The 12,138-nt window shown below is 46.1% G+C and overlaps 3 protein-coding genes and 1 long non-coding RNA gene across 9 annotated transcripts in view; 2 read left to right on the top strand and 2 right to left on the bottom strand.

Moving 5' to 3' along the window:
* Window positions 1–379: 379 nt before the first annotated feature.
* Window positions 380–6,240, bottom strand: bysl (bystin-like). 2 transcript variants are annotated; one of them, XM_026935566.3, is made up of 7 exons: window positions 5,794–6,240; window positions 5,152–5,296; window positions 4,298–4,436; window positions 3,869–4,002; window positions 3,616–3,776; window positions 2,009–2,111; window positions 380–1,242 (listed from the first exon to the last, which is right to left on the bottom strand). In XM_026935566.3, the coding sequence occupies exons 1-7, from the start codon at window positions 6,092–6,094 to the stop codon at window positions 891–893; spliced, it is 1,335 nt and encodes a 444-aa protein (XP_026791367.3). In that variant the 5' UTR covers window positions 6,095–6,240; the 3' UTR covers window positions 380–890. The 2 variants fall into 2 exon arrangements, with proteins under 2 accessions (XP_026791367.3, XP_026791368.3); XM_026935567.3 differs by having other exon boundaries at window positions 5,152–5,293.
* A 112-nt stretch (window positions 6,241–6,352) lies between these two features.
* On the top strand, window positions 6,353–8,664 carry med20 (mediator complex subunit 20). The gene is made up of 4 exons (XM_026935568.3): window positions 6,353–6,525; window positions 6,977–7,122; window positions 7,828–8,081; window positions 8,179–8,664. Exons 1-4 carry the CDS (start codon window positions 6,512–6,514, stop codon window positions 8,401–8,403), a joined length of 639 nt encoding a protein of 212 aa, XP_026791369.1. The 5' UTR covers window positions 6,353–6,511; the 3' UTR covers window positions 8,404–8,664.
* A 133-nt stretch (window positions 8,665–8,797) lies between these two features.
* LOC128317100 (uncharacterized) lies at window positions 8,798–9,762 on the bottom strand. Its single transcript, XR_008300590.1, has 3 exons — window positions 9,559–9,762; window positions 9,048–9,108; window positions 8,798–8,933 (listed from the first exon to the last, which is right to left on the bottom strand). It is a non-coding gene; the product is annotated as an uncharacterized LOC128317100 (long non-coding RNA).
* Window positions 9,763–9,796: 34 nt separating this feature from the next.
* The window catches only part of usp49 (ubiquitin specific peptidase 49), a 6,726-nt gene continuing 4,384 nt past the window's right edge, over window positions 9,797–12,138 (top strand). The window contains exons 1-4 of one of the 5 annotated variants that reach the window (XM_026935768.3): window positions 9,797–10,096; window positions 10,279–10,309; window positions 10,978–11,146; window positions 11,273–12,138. The exon at window positions 11,273–12,138 is cut by the window's right edge and continues 185 nt beyond it. In XM_026935768.3, coding sequence (XP_026791569.2) covers window positions 11,340–12,138 — 799 coding nt within the window. In that variant the 5' untranslated portion in view covers window positions 9,797–10,096; window positions 10,279–10,309; window positions 10,978–11,146; window positions 11,273–11,339. Of the gene's footprint in view, window positions 10,310–10,724; window positions 10,816–10,907; window positions 11,147–11,272 lie in introns of those variants that run through there. The other 4 variants (XM_026935762.3, XM_034314491.2, XM_034314490.2 and 1 more) reach the window with 4 other exon arrangements.

Here is a 12,138-nt window from a genome sequence, read left to right as displayed (position 1 = left end):
TTTATCTTTAATTATCCTTAATTCATTATCTCCATCACTTACCGCTGTCCTGTTTCCTTTCATGACTCACATGTGAAGGAGTGGAACAGGAGCATAAACGAGTCTTCAAACAAGATAACGCCCTGCAAAGAGGGTTGCTGAGATGTTGCTGCTCATTGTTTTAAGATGAAAATTTCTGATTATTTAAATGATCAGCCCTCGGGGGCCTCTCAGAATGCAGGGCCCCAGGCATTTCCCTGCCCTGTAGCTACGCTTCTGCACTTCCTGCCAAAGCAGCAGATCTATTTCTTAATATTTCGAATGGTTTTAAGTGACATTTTATCCATCACATTATGCAGAATACACTGATTATACACATCACATATAAAAAAGATAGACATCAGTTTATATAGTCCATATTTATTACAATTTTGAGAGTCACAGATGAAGTGTATACTGTATATTATCTGGCCTCAGCTTGAACTTTCAAGGACACTTCTCAGTTTGACATTACTGTCCATGCAGGCCGTGTGTGTTTATTTTAGCGATTAGCCAGCAGCTTAATAAAAGCACTGCGACATTAACTGGTGGCCAAACACTTTTAGTGAAGGAAGTGTTTCCTTTACATTTGACTTGATGATAAAGATATTCCAGAAAACTGCTGAATTAAAGGTACACTAAGCAATGTTTCACCTGTGTGTGAAAATAGACACGCTTCTTTTTCTGCCCTGAATGTGACTTTTCCTTTTCCATTACAATCTTTAACCTTTCACTGACATTACACTGTAATAAATAGGTTTATTAATATGTTACCTGGCAGTAATGGGAATTTGTGCTTAGTGTACCTTTAAACTCTCCAGCAGGGAGAGAAGCTAATTATTTAAAGTCTTAATTTGAGAGTCCTGTGTTTTTCAGTCCATTGTCATGGCAGGTGTTGCGTCCTCCTGGTCTCGTGCCTCTGCGTTCTGAAGCTCGCGCCTGATTTCGGCTGATATCTGTGCATGCGTTTGGACCTTCAGCAGCTCCAGCAGCGCCCCCTTCTGCTCGGAGGCCAAGTCGGCCTTGTAGCGCTGCACCAGTGTGAGCAGACTCTGATGCCACAGCACAGGAAGAACGCGCTGCTCTGTCCGGAACGACAGGAAGTGAGCGACCAGCGCGTCCAGCACACGGAATGGCAGCGCGTACTTCTTATCCAGTAGCAGGCGAAGGAAGATGCTGTTTGCTCCGTTGTACTCCATTTCAGCCAGTTTCAGCATGGCGGCGCTGCAGAAAAACACAGACACAATTAGATACATGAAAATGTGATAATTAGGAATATGATATACTACAATATCGAGCCTGAACCTCGTCAGTGTTTCTCTCACTTCCCCTGTGTTCCACTCAGCACAGAAAATGACTAGGTAGGCAGCATTTAGGGCAATAAAGACAACGACCTCCTTCTAAGGGTCCCTACTTTGGACAAGTTTTAAAGAGTGTTTCCTCAGTTCTGCTCATATAAGGCTGATGTTTCAGTCTTCAAACGGCAAGATAAGAGTAAACAAATGTCACGTGCACAACGTGATAGAAATCTTAAAAGCCAGTCATTTAAGCCTAAGATGCTGACTAATGTGAACAAACAAATATGTAGTAATGCTTCAAATACTATAATAATAATTATAATAATAATAATAATAATAATATTAATAGCGTGATAACATTGTAAACCCAGATAAGAGATGAGGATGTAATCATATGACTGAGCTGTGGGTTAGTTTACAGATTTTAGCAGCTGGGATACGCACGTTCAGCAGGGCCTAAATTACATTTGCCCTTTACCTACTTACTTTTAAATTAATTAGATTTGTTTATTCAAGTCTACAGCTTTAAAACTTGCAGAAGATCAAATAATATTTCAAGAAAATATTGTTTGAGATGAAAAGAAAAAAGAAATACACATCTGAGTTTCTGTCTGCTCACAGCCTAGCAGCTGAGATTTACAGATTGAGAGAGAGAGAGTGTGTGTGTGGGAGTGTGAGAGTGTGTGTGTTACCTGGAGTGCAGTACAGGGATAGAGCACTTGGTGAGGATGCTGCCGATGATGATGGCCTCCCTCAGAGTGCAGGTTCCCGACTCACACAGCGGGATCAGGATTCCTGCAGGAGGGAAATTCATCACTCGTTAATTACTGCTGATTAGTTCGTTAACACCGTTAGATCAGGTGTTCATTCCTCTCCTAGAGGACCACAGGTCACTTTTTCAAGCTCAAAGTCACCTGATTCCACTCAGCAGTTTATTATCAGGTTTAGTTTGAAATATCATCAGGCTGCGCTGGACTCCTGACCTCTGTGAGTGAAACTGATGAGCCGTGTGTTAGAGACTGAAACCGCGTTGTCATGTTACGAAACCTCTTTTTCGCTTTCTGTCTCTTCACCAATCGTCAACAGTACGGACTGTAAGTGAATAACAACACTGCCCCCTAATGCTCTAATACATTTATGCAACTTGTGGTACACGATATGGGAGACAATAAAAACACAAGACTGATAAGTCTCTATACAGTATTGTACTATTAAGAGATAATAATAAGTATATTAATAAGACATTAATAATAATACAATTATACAACATACAGATAGAAACATAAATTAATCCCACTGAAATTCTGAATGTTCTGCTGTAGTCTCACTGTGCTTATCTACGCTTATGTTTGAAAGATTACTCACCACTGTAATATTTAAAGATAAGGTTTAAACTCTTATTTTCAGCACACTGTTATATTTTTTTATTGCTGCTAATTCAGTGGTCGTGTCCTGCACAGCGTTCGATCCTGTTCTTCAAGAAAAAGGAGAGATAACCTGAGCTGGAACATTTCCCTGTGACTGAAACCAGAACTCGGGTTTAACCCAAACCCACACTGACCTTTAAACCAGAACTCGGGTTTAACCCAGACCCACACTGACCTTTAAACCAGAACTCGGGTTTAACCCAGACCCACACTGACCTTTAAACCAGAACTCGGGTTTAACCCAGACCCACACTGACCTTTAAACCAGAACTCGGGTTTAACCCAGACCCACACTGACCTTTAAACCAGAACCCGGGTTTAACCCAGACCCACACTGACCTTTAAACCAGAACCCGGGTTTAACCCAGACCCACACTGACCTTTAAACCAGAACTCGGGTTTAACCCGGACCCACACTGACCTTTAAACCAGGCCCCGGGTTTAACCCAGACCCACACTGACCTTTAAACCAGAACCCGGGTTTAACCCAAACCCACACTGACCTTTAAACCAGGCCCCGGGTTTAACCCAGACCCACACTGACCTTTAAACCAGAACCCGGGTTTAACCCAGACCCACACTGACCTTTAAACCAGAACCCGGGTTTAACCCAGACCCACACTGACCTTTAAACCAGAACCCGGGTTTAACCCAGACCCACACTGACCTTTAAACCAGGCCCCGGGTTTAACCCAGACCCACACTGACCTTTAAACCAGAACCCGGGTTTAACCCAGACCCACACTGACCTTTAAACCAGAACCCGGGTTTAACCCAGACCCACACTGACCTTTAAACCAGAACTCGGGTTTAACCCAGACCCACACTGACCTTTAAACCAGAACCCGGGTTTAACCCAGACCCACACTGACCTTTAAACCAGGCCCCGGGTTTAAACAGAGCTTTCTTCAGAGCGCTGTACAGGTGGAAGTTCAGCCTCTTGTACTCGGCGATGTCATCTCTGATCCGCGGCAGCAGTACGAGGTTATAGAAGCGCTGAGCCATTCGCTCCTTCAGGTTTGACGCAAAAATCCTGCATACACGTGTTCAGACGTAATTAATAAATAAATAAAGCAGTAATACTCATAGACGCTTCGTATGTGTGTGTGTGTGTGTGTGTCGCACCGTGTGGCCTGGTACATCGCTGCTGCGCTCCACGTCTCGGGCTCGGTGAGGTAGAGGACCTGCTCCCAGTTGGACAGTGCCGGGATGATCTTAAATGCTTTGGGCAGTTTCCCACTGCGGTACTTACACAGAACCTGCGGAAGAACCGCACAGTCAGCACAGAACCCCGTGATTACACCACACTTCAGTAGAATGATTCATCCGTGAGAGTGACAGCGAAACACGACTGCAGCCAATCACGTGCTTTATCAGCAGCAATCAACTAATTTGCATAAAACTTGCATACATGCGTGAATGTCAGTCATGATGTCACTGCAATCATGGAGAATATCATTACAGCCGTTTATCCCGTCTTTTCATTATGTTCCTTTATACAGGTGTGTGTCGAATGTGGGCGTGGCGTGAGTGTGGATGTGGGCGTGGTCTCACCTTACTGACTCCTCTGTACACCTCTATAACGCGGGGGTCGAGCTGAGGCATGGGCTGCCCCGAAACCTCCGACATCACCGTTCCCACCTCCGTCTGCTTCTCTGTGATCTTCTCCATGATGATGTCAGCTAAAGTACGCCTGTCACACACACACACACACACACACAGCAACAAAACAAAACACAAAAACAGCTTATATTACTGTTAGCTGATGTTACTGAGCTGGTGGAGTAGTGGATGTGGATGTGGATGTGGATATTTGTAAGATAGTTTCTGTCACAGATTCAATGAACAAATTCAGATTCCTCATCATCCCCCACAGAACGGTCGCGTCCGTGCCTAAAGCCGCTTTCGTGCTTTCAGCACTCTCTTTAATTACTCATCACACTGTAGATCCCATAACAGACTGTGTGACAGCGTGCGATCTTCATGTCAGATTATATGATGAAGATCCTCTAGCAGTAGACCTGCGATTAAAGAGAACTACTACATCCTGCTTACGTCATCAATCATCCGGAAATCAGCTGGTGCAGAAAACGCGTTCGCATAAACACACACATTCTTCACACTGAGCTCGAGGTAATAAGGAGATGTTTTCTGTCTTTCTTTACATTTCTCCATCGCTGCTAAAGTATTTGTATCTCCAGGTGCAGTGGCACTAACCCGACCTCCAGCGACCTCAACCACATTATCTGTTCTGAGAACGTCGATTTCACCTCAAAACCAGAGAACTCTGATACGATGTGTGAACGTCTGTGAGAGCAGAACCAGGCTGAAAATCATCCAGCTTAGCTGAACATCTCCGCTTGTCTCTGTAATCCCCTGACCCGCACTCCTCAGAGCTGAGCAGTTACCTGACAGGTGGATTCTTGTTCATGAACATCTGGATGGCCTTTTCATCCTCCGCATCGACCTCCACCTCTGTGCCACCTTCTACCTCCTCCGCTCCGAGCTCAGGCCATTCCTCATCCGACTCGGCATCCTTACTGCTCGGACCTGCTGAGGCATAAACACTCACTTTAACCTCAAACATCAGAAGATGATTAATTCAGCAGTGTATAAAAAGCTATAGTGTTATCAACAGCCCATTTTATCCATTTATAGCTACGTTAATGCTGTGGAACGTCCATGAGACGAGTTAGTTCCTGTTGTCGCTTACGTTATAGCAGCTATAAACACTCGTTCCCTCACCCTCTTTATTCTCTCTCTTCAAGTTAATAAGAGAAAAATGAATCACAGTTTGTTACGCATGTTAGCGAGAAACCGCAAAGAAGCGTAAACTCCTCTGTCCTGAAGATGTCGGAAAACTTCAAGTTCCAGCTTTACCTCTGACTGTTACAAAGCGCTGACACTGGAGACTCCTTCCATACATGTTACATAAACATCTCCCCTTTTAATCTGTTTGACATTAAACACCTTGTGGTATCCCATCTGACGGTTAATGAGTGTGTGTTTAATTAACTCTTAGTGTGTGTGTGTGTGTGTGTGTGACTGACCCAGCAGTGCAGAAGGCTGGTTTTTCTTCTTCTTCATGTCCACATGGGGACTCTGTAGGCCGTACTCCCCCTGCAGCTCCTCCTGCTGAATGCGGGCCTGCTGCAGGATTTTGCGGGACAGTTTCTCATCCACATACTCGTCCTCCTCCTGAGCTTCATCTCTGCGCTTCTTCTCTCTGTGTGTGGAGCGGAGAGCTGCTTCTCCCTGCAGGATCTGATCCGCCAGAGGGACAGAGACAGGGACAGAGACAGGGCCTGGGCCCCGGGCCCGCTCCGCTTTACCCCGCTTCACCTTCGGCATCACCGCTAAACCTCACCGTCCACAGCTTCAGCTTCAGCTTCCTAATGATCCCCAAACACACACGCAGCACACACACTGTCTGAACACACACACGTGGGCTTCTACTTCGGAGCAAATGGCGCAGGCGCATGCGCAGATCGCCTCTCTCTCTCTCTCTCTCTCTCTCTCTCTCTCTCACACACACACACACACACACCTCTCTGGGTCAAAAATTCTTACATCTTTGTACATCAAACTCAAAAACTGAACTGGATTATTATCGCAGAGATATTCATAAGATCGTTTCATTTTATTTACCTTTAGCGTAAACCGGAAGCAGTTGTACGACCCCGGAAGTGAATGTATGTAGCCGTGTTTTTTTTTTGTTTTTTTGCGCTACATAAAAATATTCAGAAACCCTTTTCAGAGTTTTAAGCAATGGGCGTCACGTGGTAAGCATCATGTTTTACACTTCAGATGATCATGTTTTTGTATTTGCATTAAAGATTTGCGGTTATATTAACAGGGTTTATATGATAATGATGCTTCTGGGTGATAATGTGAGCATGATGAAGCTGTTCATTTAGAAAACAGCTGCTCATATATGTATACTAAACACTTATAGTATAGTAAAGTATTAAATTATACATTTTATATCCACCACGTGGTCGATTTTACTGAGAGGTATTATAAAGAAATGTGTGATTAAAGATAACCACTAACAACAACAACAACAACAACAATAATAATAACAATAATAACTTGCACTGATTAGGAAAGGAAGATTAAAGATTTAAGCAAAGGACAAAGTCTCAGAGATTAAAACATTCACATCTCCATCCCTGTCCTCCTCAGGCAGGAGTATAGAGTAATACAGTGTGTGTGTGTGTGTGTGTGTGTCAGTGTGTGTCAGGTGCCAGTGGTGGAGGGGAAAAGCGTCCAGCAGACGGTGGAGCAGCTGCATAAGAGACTGGAGCAGCTCGGGGCAGTGAAACAGGGCAGCTTCTTCGTGGACTGTGAGACGTATCACGCTACAGCAAACACTGGAGGTAAACTATCACACACACACACACACACACACACTCTAACTGCACTACACACACACACACACACACACACACTCTAACTGCACTACACACACACACACTCTAACTGCACTACACACAACACACAATCACCTGGTAACACATCACATCAGTGCTGTGATTGGTGGAGGTGGGACTAATCCAAGAGTGACAACAGGTTAACCCCACCCACTTTCCACAGGACAAGGGTAAAGTCTGCGTTTACACTCACATCAAATTCCATTTAAAGTGTAGATTCGGGCTGTGAATGTTCATATTCCGATATTGTAGCATGTTTATACGCGTACAGGCCTCGGAATATTCCTGTGTACGTGGTCATTGTAAGTTCGCCTGAGTCGCTAAATAAATACGTAGCCTCCAGCTGAGCATCTGCTGCACGCGCTTGTATCTACACTTCAGTGGATTTTCTGAATAAGGTGTTTACATGCAATAAATTCGATTCCAGGGACAGGAATCGGAATTTGGGGAATCAGAATATCGTCTTAATCTGAATCAGATTGTAATCAGATTTTGGCATTTACATACATGACTTAGTACTAATCAAAATATCGCCAAATTCAGATTCATATCGGAATATTGATGCGTATGTAAACGCAGCCAGTGATTCAGGCTCTGTAATGAGAATTGTGACTTTAAGTGTGTGTGTGTGTGTGTGTGTGTGTATATCAGCTCAGCCCTCTAAGCTCCTGTACGTGATGCATAACTCGGAGACGCCTCTCAGCTGTCTGGCTCTGTTTGACGGCGGCCCCACGCTGGCGGCGGACGCGAACTTCGACGTGCTCATGGTGAAGCTGAAGAGTCACTTCCAGAACGCTAAAGGCCACAAGGTGGAGAGCCGCGGAGCCCGCTATCGCTACGCCGACTTCCTGATTAAGGTCGGCACGGTAACGATGAGCTCCAGCGCTCGGGGGATCTCAGTGGAGGTTAGAGGTCACGCACACACACACACACACACACACAGGGAAACACTATTAATCTGATTTAGACACTGTGTGTGTGTGTGTGTGTGTGTGTGTGCAGGTGGAGTACTCAGCTTGTGTGGTTCCTGGTGACTGTTGGAACCTGATGAAGGAGTTCATGCAGAGTTTTCTGGGCTCCAGCGTTCCTGACCTGCCCTCCGTGTTCAGCAGTAAGGCCGAGGGTCTGTTCGCTCCGGCCGACTGCATGGACACCATGAACCAGTACCTCGAGCTCTTCAGCAAAATCCGCAAACAGCAGGTGCTGCCGGGGAGCGGCGTGCGCTGAGACACACACACACACACACACACACACGGAAACAAAGACCAGGCTGGAAAGAAGAAACCACACACAGAACACTTTCAGCTCTGGACCAGGACAAGAACTGTACAAATTCACAAATCACACTTCCAGTTTCTCAGCTGTGTGTTTTCTTCACTTTTTAAACACCTGTGAGCGGACACTGAGACTGAACTCTGATGGGGTTTATTTTGTAAAGGAAATGTGATTTTTTTTTTTTACTAAAATAAAGAATTGAGTGGAATTGTAGGAGTAATGTTGTCATTTATTAAGTAAAGAATAAAAGAGTGGCGCGGTCATGCAGACTGACGCAAAGCGGAGTCACTGCTACCATCCCACATAACATCACCTCATTCTTTTTATCCGTTTATAGGTGCATTTAATGTTGTGGAAAGCTGTGAAACAAGTTAGTTCCTCTAACTTACATCACTTACGTTATAGCAGCTATAAACTTACGTCACTTACCTTATAGCAGCTATAAACACTCGTTCCCTCACCAGCCTCTCTTTATTCTCCCTCTTTAAATTAATAAGAAAAAAACGCAGCTTGTTACGTGTGTTTCTGAGAAACCGCAAAGAAGCGTAAACTCCTCTGTCCTGAAGATGTCGGAAAACTTCAAGTTCCAGCTTTACCTCTGACTGTTACAAAGCGCTGACACTGGAGACTCCTTCCATCAATGTTACATAAACATCTCTGTACAGAAAATGAGAATGAGCTGTTACTATAGAAACCATAAGGTATCAGAAGGAGCGCATTAATTATAAATAAACCTGTGATTTGCAGCTGCACTACAGTCAGAGCTGCTGTTAGAGAAAATTAATCAACACCTTCTGACCAATCAGGATCCAGAACTCAGCAGCAGCACGGGACAGGTTCATACAAGCCACAATTTACATTATTATTATTATTATTATTATTATTTATAATTTACAGAGTATGTATATGTGTATTGTTTATTGTTAATGTTGTTGAATTTATTATTCTATATGCAGGGTGGATTCAGGTTTTTAGAGTCTTCATTTTTATTCAGTTTCCCTTTAAAGTAGCTTATAAACATTACTTCACGTGTTCAGACACATGATCTGAAATGATTCTTTTATAATAAACAGAAGTTTCTGATGAGAATCTCGGAGTTTTATTCACGGGATAAAGCTGAGACACTCGCGGTAGCCCCGCCTCTCCGCCCTGACGTCATGACGCCGGTCTGGAGGGACTGAACTGACGTGTCCAACAGCCAATAGAAATCAACGCTTATCAGAGTCGCAGCCAATCAGAAACGACGCGACTGAAACCCGAATCCCAAATGGCTCCCCATTGGATGAATAGTGCACTATGTGCAGTGTGCAGCGCCGTTGCCGGGTCTGGGCTCGGTAGTGCGCTGGGTAGGGAGCGCGGAACCATTTGGCACACAGCCTCTGATTCTATCCGGGTCCGGGTTCGGTTGAACCCAAAAAAAAATCCATGACAGCTCGCGTGCGGAAGATGATGTCGGTAAATAAAACTAAGAAGCCGCACAGGAGCAGAGAGATGAGGGGAAATGCTGCACACAGAGGCGTTAGTGATTTATTCCCTCTCAGGCGCGCAGGGTTCCGCCGCAGCAACATGGCGACGCTGTAAACTTTACATTTCTGCTCGCGCTGTCGGTTTATCACACGGACTTTAATCCGAGCTCCAGCTCCCGGTGTGTTTTTTTCTTTCTTTCTTTTTTTATTTATTTTTTTAAAGAAAGATTTAGAAACAAAAGTTGATTTTGTGCGGAGAGCGGCGGCGGCAGGTGATGAGCCGGTCCCGGGGCTGTGCGCTGGAGCCGCCGCGCCTGCTAAACTCCGAACACTGAAGTTTTTTGTGCTGTTTATTCTTCAGGTTTGGTCCAAAGAGCGCTCTTTGTTCTGAGGTAAGTACTGAGGATGCTAGGCTAGCTCACTAGCTTAGCTTACTTAGCATTAGCATTAGCAGTAGCATACCGGCACCCGGCTAGCGCGGCTTGCTAACTTCTCTCTCTCAGTTAAATAAAAGAAGATTTCTGTCTCCTCACAGAAATAAAAATAATAATAAACTGTTGTTGTTGTTGTTGTTTTTGTTCGGAGATAATCTGAGGTACTTTTTAAGAACAGTTTGTAAGTCCAGAGTGATATATATTATATATATGTTTGTGTATTTTATATGTGTATATATATGTATATATGTGTGTGTGTGTGTGTCTATGGCACGAGCGCTTTACAAATGTTTTAAATTCGCGAGTTTTGGTCAGAGAGCGATACCGCGAAATATCGCGATATTTCAGTTTCTCATGTGAATTCAGTTTAAGGCTTTTTTTTCCCCGCTGCACTGTAGCGGTACCGGACCGGAAACTCCTGCTTCTTTCCCTTCAGTCACCAGTTCGGTACTGGAAGAGGAAAGGTGATGGTGTTTAAGTGTTCTCACATGTCACACGTGTGTGTGTGTGTATGTTTGTGTGTGTGTGTGTGTGTGTGTGTGTGTGTGTGTTTCAGGTTAACATCAGCTCCAGTCTCGACTCCACACTGTTTACCGTCTGAGTCTCTGATTTACTCTCATCCCCAGACGAGGACCGGACCCTCAGTGCCACTCGCCGGTTGTTCTGTGATGTCACGGCGTTGAACCGAGGCGACGGCGTGTTTCGGTTTCTCCATCGCGGCGTGAGGAACTCTTCGCTCTGGGGTTGTGATGCTCGGCGCACGCTCCGTCAGTCCTTTATGAGTCCACGTTCATGGTAAGTCACGCAGCTTCACTCCTGTGCGGAGAGCAGGAGGATCTGTGTCGTGTGTTTTAGTATTATTATAGATTGTAAACGTGTGTGTGTGTGTGTGTGTGTGTGTGTGTGTGTGTGTGTCCTCAGGTCCGGGCCCATGATGCCGCAGTGCTGTGGCTCCTGACTCTTGAGGGCTGATGAGTGTTTGTGAGCGATGGAGCGCTGCAAGCACGTGGTCCGTCTCCGTTTGGGACAAGACCACTCCATCCTGAACCCTCAGAAATGGCGCTGCGTGGACTGCAACACCACCGAGTCCATGTGGGCGTGTCTCAAATGCTCGCACGTGGCTTGCGGCCGCTACATCGACGAGCACTCGCTGCGGCACTACCGCGAGACGCAGCACCCGCTCGCCATGGAGGTGCGAGAGCTGGACGTGTTCTGCTTCGCGTGCGGCGATTACGTCCTGAACGACAACGCCGAGGGCGACCTGAAGCTCCTGCGGGGGGCGCTGTCCACTGTCCGGGACGCCGGGCGCCGCTCCATGCGTTCTGCGTCGTCGTCGCTGTCGTCGCACTTGGTGAGCGGCGAGGGGGCGGGGCTTGTGCAGGTGGCGCTGAGGCACCGGCGGCGTGTGCTGCTAACGACTGCTTTCCGGCGCTGGAGGACGCGGCAACGAGAGGAGCAGAAAAAACTGGAACAGGAGAAGGAGGAGATTCGGCGGCAGCGTAAGGAAATGAAGAAGAGGATCATGGGAGACGACGGTAACGCACCGCCGAGGAAAAGCGCACGCCTCCTGACGCAGGCGCCGCGGCCACTCATCGCGCTGATTCCGAGAAAATTCCGTGACCCGCCCGAAAAAGCGCCGCTTCTCGGCAAGACTTTGTCGAAGAATCCCAGAAAGGCGCTCCGTACCGTGAAGTCGGGCGTGGCGGAAAAGCGGGCCACGTCGTCTTTCCTGTTAGCGCGGCGCAGACGGTTAGCGCCGGGCGTCACGGGACTGCGTAACCTAGGCA

This window comes from Pangasianodon hypophthalmus, chromosome 20 (assembly GCF_027358585.1).
Source record: "Pangasianodon hypophthalmus isolate fPanHyp1 chromosome 20, fPanHyp1.pri, whole genome shotgun sequence".
NCBI classification, from domain to species: domain Eukaryota; kingdom Metazoa; phylum Chordata; class Actinopteri; order Siluriformes; family Pangasiidae; genus Pangasianodon; species Pangasianodon hypophthalmus.
Note: the sequence above shows the minus strand (reverse complement) of the source record. Positions and strands in the feature narration are given on the sequence as shown.